The sequence below is a fragment of the Nomascus leucogenys genome, chromosome 10 (assembly GCF_006542625.1).
Source record: "Nomascus leucogenys isolate Asia chromosome 10, Asia_NLE_v1, whole genome shotgun sequence".
Classification (NCBI taxonomy): Eukaryota; Metazoa; Chordata; class Mammalia; order Primates; family Hylobatidae; genus Nomascus; species Nomascus leucogenys.
In genome coordinates, this window is record NC_044390.1 from 79139652 (window position 1) to 79159707 (window position 20056).

The 20056-nt window shown below is 40.5% G+C and overlaps 1 protein-coding gene and 2 pseudogenes across 1 annotated transcript in view; 1 reads left to right on the forward strand and 2 right to left on the reverse strand.

Moving 5' to 3' along the window:
* The window catches only part of TMEM116 (transmembrane protein 116), a 90896-nt gene that overhangs the window by 63089 nt on the left and 7751 nt on the right, over positions 1–20056 (reverse strand). Inside the window, exons 2-4 of the mRNA XM_003274411.4 lie at positions 13068–13114; positions 11616–11679; positions 72–203 (exon numbers count right to left, since the gene is read on the reverse strand). Of these exons, the coding sequence (XP_003274459.1) occupies positions 72–203; positions 11616–11679; positions 13068–13081 (210 nt within the window). The 5' untranslated portion in view covers positions 13082–13114. The remainder of the gene's footprint in view (positions 1–71; positions 204–11615; positions 11680–13067; positions 13115–20056) is intronic.
* Positions 897–2433, forward strand: LOC101176865 (annotated as a pseudogene).
* Positions 8528–8801, reverse strand: LOC100585990 (annotated as a pseudogene).

Below are 20056 nucleotides of genomic sequence, written 5' to 3' on the forward strand. Positions count from 1 at the left end.
TCATCTTTGTTTCTATTTAGATCTGAGTGTGCCTTTCTTGTAAGGTGCAGTGACAGTCTTGTAGCACTCACCTGTCCAACTGCTTGTAGGTTATAGCAGATGATGTCCTTATTTGCTACTGAAGCTCCATAGAGAAGTGTCTCTGTGAGCCAGCAAAGTCCCAGGAGCAGGTCACAGAAGCTCAGATAAAAAAGTGGTCTTATCTGTCAAAATAATAAAATCCTCATTTCATATGTGATGTAGCTAGGAGAATGTTAACAATGTAACAATTCTTACATTTTATGTTTCTAGCAGGAAACTGGCATCATTTTTCTGGGGCCTCTGCCATTGGTTGATTGTGGGGAATGCAAAGGAAGACTACAGATAGGAAGGAATCTATAACCACTATAACCACAGTTATCCCAACTGTTCTGGAATCAGAGTACTCATGGATAGATTAGTACTGAACCGTCTTACTCACAGGGACATTCCTTTCTTAGGTATAGGGTTAAAAAAAGAGTGGAAAGATGAGAAATTTTGTGGTGGAGATGTACCACAAGGAGACAATTGAGAGTGGTTTAGTGGCACAGGCAACATCTTCTTTTTTTTTTTTTTGACAGAGTTTCGCTCTGTCACCCAGGCTAGAGTGCAGTGGCACGATCTCGGCTCACTGCAAGCTCCGCCTCCTGGGTTCATGCCATTCTCCTGCCTCAGCCTCCCAAGTAGCTGGGATTACAGGTGCCCACCACCACGCCTGGCCAATTTTTTGTATTTTTAGTAGAGATGGGGTTTCACCGTGTTAGCCAGGATGGTCTCGATCTCCTGACCTTGTGATCCACCTGCCTCAGCCTCCCAAAGTGCTGGGATTACAGGCGTGAGCCACCGAGCCCAATGGCAACATCTTCTAAATATAAGAAATGAGGTATTCTGCTAAGTGTTTAGGAATGTGGCTGAGGACTTAAAGAAAATGAAAACATGTTTACAGTAATAAAAAGTCAGGGTAAAAAGTCAGCAATACTGAAAAATGTCAGAATGAACTGTATATGTTGCCTTTCAATTTCTGACCACACTGGTGAAATTTGTCTTTTTCTTATCCTTCTCCTTTTGGCATCCCCATTCCCACTTATCTAAAAATAGTTTTGGTCATTCTATGGAGAAAATTATAAAACATTTATTGAGGGAATCCTAAAGATTAAATACAATCTCAGTGAAATCTCAACCTATTTTCCTGTGGAACTTGACAAGCTAACTCTAAATCTGATCTAGAAGTACAAAATATCACCCTGTGAGCCACAATCCAAGGGAGTAACAGTGGGGTGTTTGCCATCTTAGGGAGAAGCTCTCATCCATGGCACACCTGGCATGGGCAAACTCCTTTGATGTGCCACACCTGCAGCTGGTGGATGATGGCCTCACGGACCTCCACAGCAGTCCCACAAGACACGCAGGGCCCCCCCACTGCTCTCTTAACCTGGCAGCTGCTGCCTTATAAAAGTACAGTTGTGAAGTTGACTCCACGAAGTATTATGCACTGTGTGGCTCTCATTGGGTCTTAGGTTGTGGTCTGACACACACTGCGGTCACTCCCCTGGGTTTAGTGAAATGCTGTATGTAGGTGGACCCACAAAAGTACAATGGCATATTTAATGGATTCTCAGTTACACTTAAGGAGGATGGTATTCATTGTTTGGCTAAAGGACGGGCTCTGACTTTCACTGGCCACTCCACGCAGGGGCTCTGCAAGTTTGGCTTCTGTGAAGTCTTTAACGTCTTGTATAGCAACATACTCCCAGAGCATGTTACCTCTGGTGCACATCACTGTATTTGGCTGCCTCCGCCAGTGCTGAATTCTTTGCTGTGATTGCCCTACGGAAGCTGCTACAGTTCAAATTCAAACCCAACAAGGTTAGACCAAGACTTTGAGGGAGGCAGCTTCCAAGACGTATAAGGAAGAAGGCCTAAAAACATTTACAAAGGGGTTGCTCCTCTCTGGATGAGACAGCATATGCCATGATGAAGTTTGCCTGCTTTTAAGGTACTGTTGAAGCATTGTACAAGTTTGTGGTTTGGAAGCCCTGTGGTGAATGTTCAAAGGCAGAGGAGCTGGTTGTAACATTTGTAGCAGGTTACATACCTGGAGTGTTTTGTGCAATTGTTTCTCACCCTGATGATTCTGTGGTATCTGTGTCGAATAAAGAAAAAGGCAGCAGTGCTTCTCAAGTCCTCCAGAGACTTGGATTTAAAGGTGTATGGAAGGGACTGTTTGTCTGTATCATTATGACTGGTACTCTGACTGCGCTACAGTAGTTTATCTATGATTCTGTGAAGGTCTACTTCAGCCTTCCTTGCCCTCCCCCACCCAAGATGCCAGAATCTCTGAAGAAGCAGCTCGGGTTAACTCAGCAGACAGATCAAAGCAAATGTGGACTGAAACTGCATGTTGATCAGTGTTGAAGAAAGTACAAAAGGAACTTTCATATATTTGACAGTGTAGGAAATTGTCTATTCCTGATATAATTACTATAGTACTTTTGCTTAAGTCAAGAGTTTCAAATTTACTACTGAAATAAACCCAACTCTTCAGGAAAAAAAGAAAGAAATACAAAATATTAAGATAACCAAGACACTCTTGAAAAAAAAGGAGAACTTGCCCCACCTCATCTTAAGACTTATTGCGGGATCTGGCCAGCAGCCCACAATGCAATGGGGCTCTTTCTTTGTTCCCAGGTGGATCGGCAGGTCGAGAAATAAAAGACGCACACAAAATAGTGAAAGCTGGGTCCAGGGTGTCATCGCCTTCTGGTCCTGCGATACCACCAATGCACTGGATATACCAGCATTTATTATTAAGTTTAGTGAGGGCGGGGGTAGGTTAGTGAGGGATTTAGGGTCATTTGATTATGAGGTGAGATGATCACATGGGGATGAAGTAATGCCTTAATGTAACATCGGTATGCAGAAGTACAGTATACAGAGATAAGAATTGACAATATAGTGTGTGTCTCAGCAATTTCTAACAGAGCCTTAAAACAGAAACACAGTCTATCCATAACCTATGTTTAGTAAGATACTAATCAGCAGTAATATTTGCAGCAAAAGCTGGTTGCAAACAATCAATAGAAACAGGACGTGAAACAACCGGTTAGACCACAAATTCTCAGAAGCGGGTATGCCTTAACCCTAAAGAGACCTAGAAAAGCTGTGGCAAGATAAGGGCGTTTATAACCCTATCTTATCCATATGAACAGGCGCCCCTTATGCGTCCATTTATAGGCTCTCCACAAGGGTCACATTCCATTCCCAGAGCTATGAACATCTGCTTTTCTGGGATAGTAATCTTGGTGATGTGAAACCTCCCTGACTGCATGTCAGTTTATAGGCTCTCTGCAGGGAGAAGCACATCACGCGCTGTTGGCTCATTCTGGCAGCCCAACCTTGCATTGTCTTTACGCAACCCTGTATGCAATTTTGTATAATAATCAGGAGCATTTCATCTTTTATTCCGTAGCAATAGTTTCAGGGGGTCTCCCTACAAAAACTAACATAGACCTAGAGTAAAGATACTGTGGTACTAGTACAGGGATGGACAAATAGGTGAACAGAATGAAAACAGCCCAAATTAAACCCAGCAATATATATGTAGATCTCTGATATATGATATAAGTGGCTTTTTCAATCAATAGAAAAGAGATAGTCTTTTCAAAGTATGAAGCTTGAACAATTGGGTATCCATACAGGAAAAAAAAAATGAAATTAGGCCCCTACTTTGTATCTCACACTACACTCAAAAAATCAGTTCTAGGACGGGCATGGTGGCTCACGTCTGTAATCCCTGCACTTTGGGAGGTGGGCAGATCACCTGAGGTCAGGAGTTCAAAACCAGCCTGGCCAACATGGTGAAACTCCATCTCTACTAAAAATACAAAAATTAGCTGGGCATGGTGGCAGGCGTCTATAATCCCAGCTACTCAGGAGGCTGAGGCAGGAGAATCATTTGAACCTAGGAGGTGGAGGTTGCAGTGAGCTGAGATCACGCCACTGCACTCCAGCCTGAGCGACAGAGTGAGACTCCATCTAATCAGTTCTAGGCCAGGCTCAGTGACTACATGTCTATAATCCTAACATTTTGGGAGGCTGAGGCAGGAGGACTGCTTGAGCCCAGGAGTTCAAGACCAGACTGGGAAACATGGTGAGACTCCATCTCTAAAAATAAAATAAAAAGTAAAAAAATTAGCTGGGCATGGTGACACACACTTGTGGTCTCAGCTACTTGGGAGTCTGAGGCAGGAGGATCACATGAGCCCAGGAGGTCAAGGCTGCAGTGACCATGATTGCATCACTGCACTTCAGCCAGGGAAACAGAACAAGACCCTGTCTCAAAAAAAAAAAAAAAAAAAAATTTCCATTCCAAGTGGTTTATAGACCTAAATGCAAAAGGGCAAAAACGTAAACCTTTTTCTACATTCTATAGGAGAATGTCTTCAATTTTTGGTTAGGGAAAATTTTCCTAACAAAACACAAAAAGCTCTAAAAGAAATAATGAAAAAAATCAACCACATTAAAATGAAAAAATTAAGTCTGTGTCAAGACACCATAAAGAAAGTAAAAAGACATACCACAAAATAGGAGAAGATATTTGTAACACATATAACTGACAAAGGATCCAAATTGTGTTTTAAAAAAATTATAAAGCAATAAGAAAAACTCAACAGAAAAACAGGCAAAAATATTTAACAAAAGAGGAAATCCAAATGGACATAAAGATATGAAAATATAGCCTACTTTATTAGTAACAAAGGAAACGAAAAATTAAAACCACAATAAGAAAATAATTACACACCCATGGCAAAAATTTTAAAAGTCCGATAACAGCAAGTATTAACGGGAACAAAAAGCAACAGGACTGAAATCTGGATACTGATTATCTCTAGAGGTGAAAGGGAGAGCTGTGATTGGGAAGAACCTCAATAGGTATATGTCTGGAGGTACAGGTAATGTTCCATTTCTTGTCACTAGTGTTTGTTTATAATCATTCTTTAAACAGTACATACATGTTTCATGCATTATAATTCATGTCTGATATATCTCACAATAAAAAAATACATTTACAAATTATAAAGTCCTGGCCAAGCATTGTGGCTCAAGCCTGTAATCCCAGCACTTTGTGAGGCTGAGGCGGGAAGACTGAATGAAGCCAGGAGTTCCAGGCCAGCCTTGGCAACATAATGAGACCCCTGTCTCTACAAAATCAAAAATTAAAAAAATTAGCTGGATATAGTGGCGTGCACCTGTAGTCTCAGCTATTCAGGAAGCTGAGGTGGCAGGATGGCTTGGGCCTAGCAGTTTGAGGCTACAGTAGGCTATGATCCTGTACTATGGCCTGAATGACAGAGCAAAATCCTGTTATCTAAAAAAAAACAAAACAAACAAACAAACAAAAAACAGATATTACCTAATATGAGAACTAATCTCCCCACGTGTACAAAAGAGAATTTTTCTCATCTCTTTCTCCCAAGCCCACCTGTACAAGAGGATTTTTCTCATATGTTTCTCCCAAACCAGAAAAAGAGATAAGATGCTAATTAATATCTTGTTAATAGGGTTAGATGGTCAAGTTGCCTTGGCTAACAGAAACATAAAAAAGTGAAATAATATGTAATAAAACATTTAAAAGTATAAAGTATTTAATAAATATCAGCTATTATGTTAACCACATATGGCCTTTTCTCTGGGTAAGCTTGCTAAAATTCCAGCTGGATGGCACAGTCATAGATTCTACTGGCTTACGACCTATCATAAGTTTATAACTGTTAAGAGATTAAAAAAACTAAGACTAAATATGAAATGGTGAAGCCAATAAATATATAGAGACAAATCTCTAAATTTAAAATGTTTTATTTGGGAAGCAAGAATTGCATTTCAGGGCATACACACAGACAGCGTGGTCTTGGACATGTCTGAAGAACAAAGAGATGACTGGGAGTTTTATTAGAAAGGGAAATAGTACATGTTGTTTTGAAAGCAAGCTCACTGGCACCAAAGAAAGTTTTGGGAGTTGGCAAATTCTGATTAGTGGGTGACCATGGTATGTAAAACTAGTCCTAAGAGTCAGGGCAAGTCATTTTGGCAACTACAAGATCAAACTGGTCTCAGGGTTACATTGGGCTATTTCAGTAGCTGGGCTTGTGAAAATATTAATTATTGGAGCAGGTGCTATGTGCTCTGAGAGCTTGTTCCCCTTGGCTTCTCGACTCCAATTTAGTTGGGTATGACAAGAATGATCCAATATGTATAATCAACTTTCACATAAATAATCCCTGGAGAAGAAAAGCAGCCATGCAGCTTTTGTGAGCAATAACATTCTAATCATTAATTCAAGAAATAGCCCTATGAGGCCAGGCGCAGTGGCTCATGCCTGTAATCCCCAGAACTTTGGGAGGCCGAGGCGAGATCACCTGAGATCAGGAGTTCGAGACCAGCCTGACCAATGTAGTGAAACCCTGTCTCTACTAAAAATACAAAAAAATTAGCCAGGCATGATGGCACATGCCTGTAGTCCCAGCTACTTGGGAGGCTGAGGCAGGAGAATCACTTGAATCCAGGAGATGGAGGTTACAGTGAGCCGAGATCACACCACTGCACTCCAGCCTGAATGACAAAGCAAGACTCTCAGGAAAGGGAAAGGGGGAAAAGGGGAAAGGAAAGGTAAGGGCCCTATGTATAGGGAGATGTTAAAACATATCAGAAGTCTTTGGCAGGGCAAAGGAGGACAAAACAAGGTGAGGTTTGCTTGCACTCAATTCTAATAACAGAAGATAAAGTTCAATCAATTACACAACAAAAATTAACTGAGTACCTATTATTGAAATCAAGAAACATTCTACCCCTCCTATGTATAACAAGGCATTATTTTGAAGGAAATACAAAGAAATGTATAATATAGCTCATGCTCTTAAGAAAAATACAACCAGCATAGTGACTGGTAATAAAGAAAACCCAAAAAAGCATAAGATATGGTCCTAAACATGAAAGCAAAAACTCTTTAAAAAAACCCCACATATATATACATTTGTATGTGTCCTTTTTTTTTACTTAGAAATTCAACTTTATTTACAAATGTTCTTCTATTTACAAAGAGGCCATTCTAGCTCTTTAAAAATATTGTAACTGGGCTGGGCGCGGTGGCTTACGCCTGTAATCCCAGCACTTTGGGAGGCCAAGGAGGGTGGATCACGAGGTCAGGAGTTCAACACCAGCTTGACCAACATGGTGAAACCCCGTTTCTACTAAAAATACAAAAATCAGCTGGGCATAGTGGCGCATGCCTGTAATCCCAGCTACTCAGGAGGCTGAGCCAGAATTGCTTGAACCGAGACCCTGGTGACAGAGGTTGCAGTGAGCTGAGACTGCGCCACTGCACTCCAGCTTGGGCTACACAGCGAGACTCCAGCTCAAAAAAAAAAAAAAAAAGAAAAAAATATATAGTAACCAATAATTTTCACAAAAACCATTTACATTGTTTCAACCTTTCTGCTTAAAACTGTATTACGAGATGAGCAAACAATCCCACAAGATGATTTGAGACATAAAAAAATAAATAAAAGACAACCTATCCAGCATGAATGTCCTATTGACAAACACAATGAAGAATTAAGAATCACAACCCACAGTGTGCCACTTCACCAAGAAATGGAACCGTAAAGATTTTGGGGGAGGTAAATGCTTCACAACAGTCTTCTTGTGTAGTATAGTTTAATTGTGATTGTTTAGGACTGCTCTTGCAGGCTAATATTTATGCTGCTTTTTTTTTTTAAAGTCATCATTGTAGAAAGGGTAGACTTCTGTAGATTTTTCTAACAATGAAAATATGTAGACACTGGTCTGGTCTCAACATTTAGTCCAATTAATAAAATAATAAATGCATCAAAAAAGTAAAACAAAATCATCATGTGACTAACACAATTCTCCTTGATATATCAGAGAGTATTACTCCGCAATAGTGTCTATAAATTTGAATTATCCACAGCTGAAACAATATACAAACAAAATAATTAACCAAGGAGTTCAAAATAAAATTACTCAAATTACCTATTTATTATTTTACGTGTAGCAATTACTTTTTTAAAATCCTTTAAATTTCATCTAGGGATAAGCATTCACATCATGGCTAAGTCCCAAAGAACTTCAAAACTTTTTAAAAAAATTCATCCCTCAGAAATGAGAGATAGAAAAATATCTTTAAAAACAGAAACAACAGTCTTATGCACTCTTTTAACAATCTCAGCACAGAGTGAGCTACCATTAACTGTGAGCAAATATTCCAGTCCTGGAGAGTTACTGCCTCTCATGATCTGATTTTTTTTTTCTTTTTTTTTTTTTTTGAAATAGGGTCTCACTTTGTCACCCAGACTGGAGTGCAGTGGCCCGATCTTGGCTTATTGCAGTCTTACTTACTTACTTCCTGAGCCTCCCAGGCTCAAGTGATCCTCCCATCTCAGCCTTTATTCCAGTAATGACCTAAATAATAACTTCTGCTAGCATCTCTTCTGAGTCTCCATTTCCTCTACTGATATTCATCCAAATAATAAAAGTAACACAATTGCAATTGAGTTTACTATTATCAATGGCATTCTCATCACAGTTGTTACAGATTGAATACGGTTCACTAGCTGAGATTTAATTCCTGGCTTTTCCCCAAATCCACCAATTCTCTGGTCTATTCTCCAGCCAATGTTCTTGAGGAATCTCTCTTCGTGCAGCATGGCAATGGCATTGACACAGAGCAGGGCTGCCTGCAGCAGTGAGTACAAGGTAAAGGCCATGACCATCCAAGCTCCCGTGAGGTCCAACTGATTCCTCTCTGCTACCACAAGGGACTTGGCGCCACCATGGCTGGTGCTTTCCTCTCTATTTGTCTTTAATTTAAACCATGGGCAGAATAAACCAAGAGCTCTCCCTACTCAAGAGCATCTCTATTTTGTTTTAATTATAAATAATAAGAAAAAAGAGTCATGTCCTAAGCCAAATTAGACCTTAACACCTTATATCTTTATAAAGTCCCAACCCACTGTTATGCCAGAAAGTCACCTTGGATAGTAGTTTTCAAACAAGAACAATTTTGCCCCGATCCAATCCTCACAGGGATATTCAGCAATTTTTTTATTTTTAAGAGATGGGGTCCTGCTGTCACCCAGGCTGAAGTGCAGTGATATGATCATAGCTCACTGCAGCCTTGAACTTCTGTGCTCAAGCAATCCTCCCACCTCAGCCTCCTGGGTAGCTAGAACTATAGGCACCTGCCACTACACCTGGACCATTTGGCATTGTTTGAAGAAATTTTTGGTTGTCACAACTGAAGAACAGGGGATTTACTACTAGTATCCAGCTGGTAAAGGCTGCCAAACATCCTAATGTACAGGACTACAAATAATTATCTAGCCCCAAATCTCAATAAAGCTGAGGTTGAGAAACCCCGCTTTCAGAGATAAAGCTTAGCTCTCTCTATTGTGTAACTCAGACTTTATTAACTTAATCATATCTGAACTCAAATTCCAGCAAAGGAAATAAACATTAAGAAAATCTGAATCACAAGATGTTTGACTTAAAATTACTTCGGCGGCAGGCAATGACAATACAGTATCAAGACTTTTACTTTCCAGTTTGACTTACACAGTCACAATCTACCACTGAAACTTCAAAATCCATTTTCACTGGACATTATATTTTGGTGGTTTAAAAGTGTATGGGGGAGAGGCTCTGGAACAAGACAAGGTTGCATTCAAATTCCAGCTCCAACACTTACTAGCTGTAAGAACTTAGGTAAGTCCCCCTTACCAGGATTCAGTTTCCTTGTCTGCAATATCAGACTAATAATATCCATCTCAAAGTTTTTTAAGGATTAAATGAAAAATACATTGAAAGCACTGAGCAAATGTATCTAGAATATCATAAATATTAAAAATTTTGTTTAGTTTGGAGAGCAATTATAGTTGAGAGTATCGACTTTTAAAAATCCTTGCTCTTGGCCAGGTATGGTGGCTCACACCTGTAATCCCAGCACTTTGGGAGGTCCAGGCAGGTGGATCAGGAGATCAGGAGTTCAAGATTAACCAGGCCAAGATGGTGAAACCCTGGCTGAAGCAGGAGAATTGCTTGAACCCAGGAGACGAAGGTTGCAGTGAGCCAAGATTGCACCATCACACTCCAGCCTGGGCAACAAGAGCGAAACTCTGTCTCCAAAAAAAAAAAAAAAAAATTAGCTAGACGCGGTGGCAGTCACCTGTAATCCCAGCTACTTGGGAGGCTGAGACAGGAGAATCACTTGAACCTAGGCGGCAGACGTTGTAGTGAGCCAAGATCGTGCCACTGCACTTCAGCCGCGGCAACAGAGTGAGACTCCATCTCAAAAAAAAAAAAAAAAGAAAAGAAAAAGAAAAAAACCCCTGCTCTTCTACTTACTGTGTAACTTGAACAAATTATTTCCTGACCTTGAACCACAATTTCCTCTTTTGTGAAATGGGCCTAATACTATCCCTGTTATAGATTGATGAGGACCAATGAGATTAAGTATGTAAAGCACTCAGCATAGTTGGAAAATACTAAGTGTTCAACATACAGACGTTACTTTTATTATTAAAGTGGGCCCAATAAAACCCAATGGCATTTTCCACATATAAAAGCTCTCCCATACATGTCCTGACCTATGCTTTGTCTAATTTTTTGCTATTTGGTCTGGTTAGAGAATAGTTGTTATATTTCTCTTAAAATCTGTTTACTAAGCTAGAAAATACATCAGTCTCCCTAGTACTCTGTTAATCAGGAAGGTTTTGAATTTGATCTTTTTGGTATGAATAGTTTAAGATGTATTTTTACTCTGTTTTCACCATAAAATTGCAATTGCCTAGAAGGCCAGAGAAGCAAAATAAGTATGTTTCATACAGCAAAGTTTTTAAACTACCTCCTAGTCCCAGTAGCAATTTTACTAAAGTATCAAAATCAGAGAACTCACCTCTAGGCAAGCTCCTGCTATGCTTAGAGTGAATATCGGATTCAGACAACATTCTGTTTCCTTAGCCTTAGCGATTAATGCATACCAAAGAAATCCACATTTAATAGTTAATCTCGGGGCCGGGCACGGTGGCTCACGCCTGTAATCCCAGCACTTTGGGAGGCCGAGGCAGGTGGATCATGAGGTCAGGAGATCGAGACCATCCTGGCTAACACAGTGAAACCCTGTCTCTACTAAAAATACAAAAAATTAGCCGGGCGTGGTGGCGAGCGCCTGTAGTCCCAGCTACTCAGAAGGCTGAGGCAGGAGAATGGTGTGAACTCGGGAGGCAGAGCTTGCAGTGAGCCGAGATTGTGCCACTGCACTCCAGCCTGGGTGACAGAGCAAGACTATGTCTCAAAAAAAAAAAAAAAAAAAAAAAGTTAATCTCTCAAAGGTATAGCTAAAATAATTACCTAGAAGAAAAGGAAGCCCTATTGACCATGCCAAAAATATCTCATTGTATCATCATGACAAATTTAAAAGTAATTCATAGAATTATTTCACCATTTACAGGTAATATCTGTTATTTGTTTCAGAGACTAAGTCACTAAAAAGTTCAAATCCAACACAAAGAGAAATCACTCACCTCTGGAGATTTCTGTATATTCTGGAATACGGCATAGGCAATAAGTGAACTTGAACCTATAACACTGAGAGATTTAGAAGATGATTGATCATTAAAGCAGGACAATGGAGTGCCATCATTTTTGTTATTAATTTTGGGTTTTTTTTACAGTTTTATTGGCATAATTGATATAAAATAAACTGCATTAAAAAAATTTTTAGACACAGGGTCTTGCTATGTCAGCCAGGCTGGAGTGCAGTGGTGCCACTGTAGCTCAACATAACCTTGAACTCCTGGGCCCCAGTGATCTTCCTGTCTCAGCCTCCTGAGTAGCTAGGACTATAGGTGTGCATCACCACAACTGGCTAATTATTTTATTTTTTGTAGAGACAGGGTCTTGCTATGTTGCCCAGGCTGGTCTCAAACTCCTGGCCTCATGTGATCTTCCCACTTTGGCCTCTCAAGCACTGAGATTACAGGTGTGGGCCACCATGCCCAGCCCTGCACATATTTTTTTTTTAGAGACGGGGTCTCCTTCCGTCACCCGGGCTAGAGTACAGTCGTACAATCACAGCTCACTGCAGCCTCCAACTCCTGGGCTAAAGTGATCCTCCCACCTTAGCCTCCTGAATAGCTGAAACTACGGGTGTCTGCTACCATGCCCAGCTAATTTTTTTAAATTTTTTGTAGAGACAGGGTCTCGCTATGTTGCCCAGGCTGGTCTCAAACTCTTGGGCTCAGGCCATCCTCCTGCCTTGGCCTCCCAAAATGCTGGGATTACAGGCATGGGCCACAATATCCAGCCAATATTTTTAAACAAATATAGAATGCTTCACAAATTTGCACGTTCTCCTTATCCAGAGGCCATGCCAACCTTTTTTTTTTTTTTTTTTAATTTTTTTTGAGATAGGGTCTCGCTCTGTCAACCAGGCTGAAATGCAGTGGCGCAACCACAGCTCCTCCTGAGTAGATGGAACTACAGGCATATATCACCATGTCCAGCTATTTTTATGGGGTTTTTTTTTGTTTGTTTTATTTTGGTTTTTTGTAGGGACAGGGTTTCACCACGTTGCCCAGGATGGTCTCAAACTCCTGAGCTCAAGCGATCTGCCCACCTCAGCCTCCCAAAGTGTTGGGATTACAGGTGTGAGCTCAGCCCTGCCAATTTTCTCTATGTCATTCCAATTTTTAGTATAGGTGCTGCTTAAGTAAGCACTTTGCTATTGATTTTGCAATTGATCCTGTTGACCAGGTTGTCCACTGATGTTCAGATGTTATCCTTTAATCAATTTTTTGTTGTTATTGTTGTTCATGTTGTCATTTTATTAGTAAGAAAATATCAACATAATAAAGAATATCATTTCTCTTTAACTAAAGAGTAAAAGCAAATCTCCGAGGGGGAAATGTGGAAAACTACAGAATTGACGAATTTTGCTTATACTAGTTTAGTTATATGAGATTAAATAAACATACCTCAGAGTAGCCATGACAAATTGTATCCACTGTATTGCAGGAAGAACCTAAGTAAAACAAGGAAAAAAGAATAAAATTAAACCTTTTACACTGAATATTCAACCTAACTCTAAGTTCATTATTAACTATCTGTACAGCATGAATTTTTCTTCAAAGCCTAATCTCAAAACATACTATAAGCCTGAGAATGAGTCAAAAGGCTGAACAGGCCCCTGGAAAGACAAGGTGCTCCTTTTTTCCTCTCTTATTTCTATTTCTCTGGGAAATAGTATGATTTTTAAAAAAATAGAGATGTGGATTGAAAAATGACTAAATGAAAAAGGGAAGCTAGCCAGGCACTGTGGCTCATACCTGTAATCCCGACACTTTGAGAGGCTGAGGTAAGAGGACCACTTGAGGCCAGGAGTTTAAGAAAAAAGAAACCTGGGTGGGAAAACCAATAAAAGGAAGAACAAAATGGAGAGTGGGTAGAAAAAGTTAAATGTTGAGAGAGAATACAGAGATGTGTGGAAAGAATAGGTAACAGAAGAGACAAATACTAGAGTTCACTGATAGGTAGAAAGAGGAAAGATAGAATAGTAAAACAGAGAAACTGAAGAAAAGTTAGTAGTATGGAGACAGAGATTGTGAGTGAAAAATGCAGAACAGGAAGGAAGAAAGGGAGAACACAAAGGAAGACAGGGAGAGCTTCTGACCTTACCAAGTCCCAACTGTCCTCCAGAATGCTAGCCTCTAGTGGAAAGGTCATAGGGACTTCAGTCCCAGCTACCCTTGAGCAGTCGATCCTTTCTAGTCAGGTTCTGAATCCTGAAGCTGTGAACAGGTGGCTCCACCCCTACCCCAGCTGGGCTCCTCCTATACTGAATCCTGCTCTGTACCTTGAGGGCAAGGAGAGAGGTAGTGACAAGTGGAGAAGAAAGCCAAGCAGAAAGAACAAAAACAGAAAGACGAGGTGACAGGGAAACAAAGTTGTTAAGTGGCATTAGGAATTAAAAGGAGCAAGAGGCAGGAGTAATAAAAAGCAGACAGATACAGAAGGGGCAGGATTGAGAAAAAAAGAATGAGTCATAGTGAAAAGATAAATAGAGCTGCAATAGAGAAATGGAACTAAAAAAAGGGGTGGGGGGAGAAATAAATGAGATAGAAAGGAGGTCTCTCTAAAATTTGCCCTTGTTTAGAGACAGAAGCCTGTGATGGAAAAGAGAGATTGCCTATTCACTTAATTAATAAAGTTTTAGTAATACCAGTGAAAAGCTGAGGTGGTTATTAATGTTTGTCATAAATTACATTATTCATTAATACACTGATGCTTAAATATCAACTTTGTGCAAAGCAGTGTGTTATGGAAGATATAAAAATAAATAAGATATAGACCCAGCCTTCTAACAGCTTATAATACAGTAGGAAAAATGGCCTGAATACCAAAAATTCAAATGATCTGCGCACAGCAAGAATATACCTACACAGAGTAGCATTCAAAGAGGATTTGGAAGAACTGATAAAATTTGGACAAAGACTGGAGGAAAAAAGAGAGCAGAAGGAAGACCATTCATTTATGTATCTTTCATCTAGCCATAATTTCATATAGTCAACAAATCCTTATTGATAACAAATTAAATCACTTGAGTGGCTAGAGTAATTTAAATACATGACTAATTTATTCATATCAGGTTAAAATTACAGTCCAAAACAAAACAAAACAAAAAACAGCCAGATGCAATGTCATGCACCTGTGGTCCTGGCTACTTGGGAGGTGGAGGCAGAAGGGTCTCTTGAGGCCAGGAGTTTGAGGCTGCAGTGTGCTATCACTGTTCCTGTGAAAAGCCATTGCACTCCAACCTGGGCAGCATAGTGAAACACCATTTCTAAAACAAAATAAAACACGGCCAGGTGTGCTGGCCCACGCCTGTAATCCCAGCACTTTAGGAGGCCAAGTCGGGTGGATCACTTGAGGTCAGGAATTTCAAACCAGCCTGGCCAACATGGCAAAACCTTTCTCTACTAAAAATACAAATATAAACCAGGCGGGGTGGCATGCATCTGTAATCCCAGTTACTTGGGAGGCTGAAGCATGAGAATCACTTGAACCCAGGAGGCGGAGGTTGCAATGAGCCGAGATCATGACACTGCACTCCAGCCTGGTGACAGAGCGAGACTCCATCTCAAAATAAATAAACAAATAAATAAAAATAAAACAGAAACCAAACCAACCAAACAAACAAAAAGATTATAGTCTATAGTGGAAGACCAGACATTGTTAAATAGAGGTTAAGTTATAATCACTTTGCTTAAATTGTTAGGTAAACAAATAAATAAAAATACCAGGAAATTTCTAGATCAGAAATCCCCAGCATAACGTCTTAGGAAGTATTTTAAGGCCTCTACTCATACATCTTACCTAATAAAGGTGAGGAGACTACTGACAGTTTCACCAAGTGATAAGAAAATGCTTTTAGACAAAGGACTGTTGTTTCAGTCAAGAACAAATCTCATGTTGTTCAGAGAACAGCCATGCCAAATTAGTCTGCTGCACTTCTTAGGATAATCAATGATGAATAACTTTTCTCTTTGGCGTTCTCTTCTAAAACATCTAGACCATCTACCAACATTTGGGGATTTACTTTTCAGTTTTTCTATCAAAATTAATCCCCTGCTTGCTGTATATTCAGCACTTTGTCCCTTTGAAGTCTCTTTGGAAACATAATCTTGCCATCTTCCTTTTCTAAAAGGGCTAACCCAAGCTCAAATGATGAAGGAGGTGATATTTATTTTCAGTTTTCCTTTATCTCTTTTTAGCAAACAGCTCCTTGCATGCCTGTGGTCCAGACTACTCAGCAGGCTGAGGCAGGAGGATCTCTTGAGGCTGAGAGGTCCAGGCTGCAGTGAGGTGTGTTTGCATCACTGCACTCACGCTCCAGCCCTCCAGCCTGGGCGACAGAGTGAAACCCTGTGTTAAAAAAAAAAAAAAAAAAAAAAAAAAAAAAAAAAAAAAAAAGGCTGGGCAGGGTGGCTCGCGCCTGCAATCCCAACACTTCCGGAGGCCGAGGCGGGTGGATCACAATGTCAGGAGTTGGAGACCAGCCTGGCCAAGATGGTGAAACCCCGTCTCTACTAAAAATACAAAAATTAGCTGGGTATGGTGGCGGGCACCTGTAATCCCAGCTACTCGGGAGGCTGAGACAGAGAATTGCTTGAACCCGGGAGGCAGAAGTTGCAGTGAGCCAAGATCATGCCACCGCACTCCAGCCTGGATGACAGAGCAAGACTTCATCTCAAAAAAAAAGCTCCTTAGCAAGTTCAAACCTATCCCAGTTCTTCACTTACTCACTACTATATATTACATATCAATTGAAGTTAACACATATTCATAAAATTGCTATCATGAGCAAGTTACTCAAAGTCAAGAAAGACACTTGCCTTTGTAAAATATTTTTATTTAGCCAAAAAGTTTTCTAAAAATAACACTTAAAGATTTCTAGGGCCAGGCACAGTGGAGCACGCCTGTAATCCCAGCACTTTGGGAGGCCGAGGTGGATCACCTGAGGTCAGGAATTCGAGACCAGCCTGACCAACATGGTGAAATCCCATCTCTACTAAATACAAATAATTAGCCAGGCATGGTGGTGGGTGCCCGTAATGCCAGCTACACAGGAGGCTGAGGCAGAAGAATTGCTTGAACCCATGAGGCGGAGGTCGCAGTGAGCCAAGATCGCACCATTGCACTCCAGCCTGGGCAACAAGAGCGAAACTCCATCTCAAAAAAAAAAAAAAAAAAGATTTCTAGTAATAACAGCTACCAATTATGAAATGCTTTTGAATTGTATCTTAGTAAAATTATTGCCAATAAAATGAAGTTTGGAACAAAAGCAAGGAAGGAAATGCCCAGTGCTAGAATTCATGGTGTAATGATTAATGGATATGTTTCTGTCTGACTAAAAAGGATAATACTCAGAATATAAAGTATAAAACAAACATTGTAAGAGGGAACTGAAGATAAAGATTGTAAGAGAGCACCTGACTACTCTAAATCCACCACTCCTGGCCTGAACAAATTACACTCCAGAATTCTGATAAAACTTGCCAGTTAACCCAATAAACCATTTGAGAAAAATTTGAGAGTTCATGTAAAAATGGGAAACTTGCTAGAAACCTGGTGATAACTAAATTAAAGGCAAAAAGATGTGACATCTGCAAACCAAACCATACGTCAAGGATCTTAGTATTGATCCCAAATAAGATTCTAGAATGAATTGTCCAAAAGATGTGTTTGCAAACAATTGGAAAAAAAAAAAGTAACTGCTAAATCAGCATGGGTTTACTTAAAAAAAAAAAAAAAAAAAAAAAGGCTGGGTGCAGTGGTCACACCTATAATCTCAACACTTTGGGAGGTCAAGGCAGGAAGGATCACCTGAGCTCAGGAGGTCAAGATCAGCCCAGACAACATAATAAAACCCTGTCTCTACAAAAAGTACAAAAATCAGTCAGGCATGGTGGCACATGCCTATAGTCCTAGCTACTATAAAGGCTGAGATAGGAGAACTGTTTGAGCCCAGGAGTTTGAGGCTGCAGTGAATCATGATTGCACCACTACACTCCAGCCTGGGCAACAGAGGGAGAACCTGTCTCAAAAATATATATATAATAATAATAATGCCAGACTAACCCGTTCTCTTTTTGGATAGAATTACTAGACATATATCGGAAATTCTGACAAAGCATTTGGTGAGACACTTCATGCAATAAAAATTAGAAAACAGGCCAGGTGCAGTGGCTCACGCCTATAATCCCAGCACTTTGGGAGGCTGAGACAGGCAGATCATCTGAGGTCAGGAGTTCAAGATCAGCCTGGCCAACATGGAGAAACCCCATCTTTACTAAAAATACAAAAATTAGCCAGATGTGGTGGCACACTTCTGTAATCCCAGCTACCATGGAAGCTGAGGCAGAAGAATTGCTTGGACCCAGGAGGCAGAGGTTGCAGTGAGCCGAGATCACACCATTACACTCCAGCTTGGGTGACAGAGTGAGACTCCATCTCAAAAAAAAAAAAGCCGGGCGCGGTGGCTCACGCCTGTAATCCCAGCACTTTGGGAGGCCGAGGCAGACGGATCACGAGGTCAGGAGATCAAGACCATCCTGGCTATCACAGTGAAACCCCGTCTCTACTAAAAATACAAAAAATTAGCCGGGCGAGGTGGCGGGCGCCTGTAGTCCCAGCTACTTGGGAGGCTGAGGCAGGAGAATGGCGTGAAGCCCGGGGGACGGAGCCTGCAGTGAGGCGAGATCGCACCACTGCACTCCAGCCTGGGCGACAGCGAGACTCTGTCTCAAAAAACAAAATTAGAAAATATAGCCTGGATATGATGACTCATGCTGTAATCATAGTTACTTAGGAGACCTAAGCCCAGGAGTTCGAGCCTTCAGTGAGTTACAATCACACCACTGCACTCCAGCCTGGGTGACACGGTAAGATCCCGTCTCTACAAAGAATAAAGTAAAAAATTACCCAGGTATGGTGGCACATGGCTGTAGCCCTAGCAACTCAGGAGGCTGAGGTGGGAGGATAACTTGAGTTTGAGGTTACAAAGAGTTATGATCACACCACATAATGAGACCCTGTCTCTTAAAAAGAAAAAAGAAAAATATATAGACAAAGTAGAAGCATAATTAAGGTCATTTGTTGCACAAATAAACCTAATGGAATGCCACGTAATTGATTAATATTAACTTAGCAATGACTTCTATTGATATGAACCAGAATTCTGACTTGGCACTGTTTTGTAAAACACTTCCATCAATGACTTGAAATAAAACATAGTGAGCATATTTATCAAATTGAGTATTACACACCTATTGTTGCATAACAATTTTCTACAAATTTGGTGGCTTAAAATACACATTTATTATCTCACAGCTTCTGTGGGTCAGAAGTCCATTGCATGGCTTAACTGGGTCCTCTGCTTCAGGGTCTCTCAAAAGGATATAATCAAGATATTGGCCACAGGTAGAGCCTCCCTCATTTGAAGGCTCAAATAGGGAAGAATCTGGTTCCAAGCTCATGTCATTGTTGTAATTCAGTTCTATGAGGGCTGTTAGACTGAGGGCCTCAGTTCTTAGCTGTTACCAAAAGGCTTCACTCAGTTCCTTGCCATGTGGACTTCTGCAAGAGGTTCTCCTAGAAAGATGGAAGGTACAGTCTTACGTAACCAAATCACTGAAGCAAGATCCCATCACCTTTCCCATATTGTTTTGGTCATAGATCTTACTAAGGGATTATACAAGAACACGAATATCCAGAGGCAGGGATCACTGGAGGCTATCTTAGAGTCTGCCTACCACTGTGTATTCCTCCAACATGCAAGCATTTTTCCACTTTAGATCATTTGCAATAGTTGTTTCCTCTGTCTTTCCTCCAGATAATCACAACGGGCTCCTTCTCATCCTTCAAGTATCAGCTCAAATATCATCTCTGAAATGTAACGTTTATCAAATATCCAAGTATCTTGGTTATATGTTTGTTGTCTGATTCCCCCAATAGACTATAACTTCCTTGAGGGCAGGTAACTTATCTGTCGCATTCTAAATAAAATGCTATTTATAATAATACCTGTAGTTGTCAAGCTTTTGAAATGTGGCCAATCCAAGCTGAGACATGTTGTAAGTGTAAATATCCACTGAATTTCAAAGTATAAAAGAAAGGATGTAAAATATCTCAATGACATATTTATATTGATTGTATGTTGCAAGGATATTTGGGATATTATCTAATTTTTTTTTTTTTTGAGACAGAGTCTCACTCTGTTGCCCAGGCTGGAGTGCAGTGGTGCAATCTCAGCTCACTGCAACCCCCACCTCCTGGGTTTAAGCAATTCTCCTGTGTCAGCCTCCTGAGTAGCTGGGACTACAGGTGCCGGCCGCCACACCTGGCTAATTTTTGCATTTTTAGTAGAGACAGGGTTTTACCATGTTGGCCAGGCTGGTCTCAAACT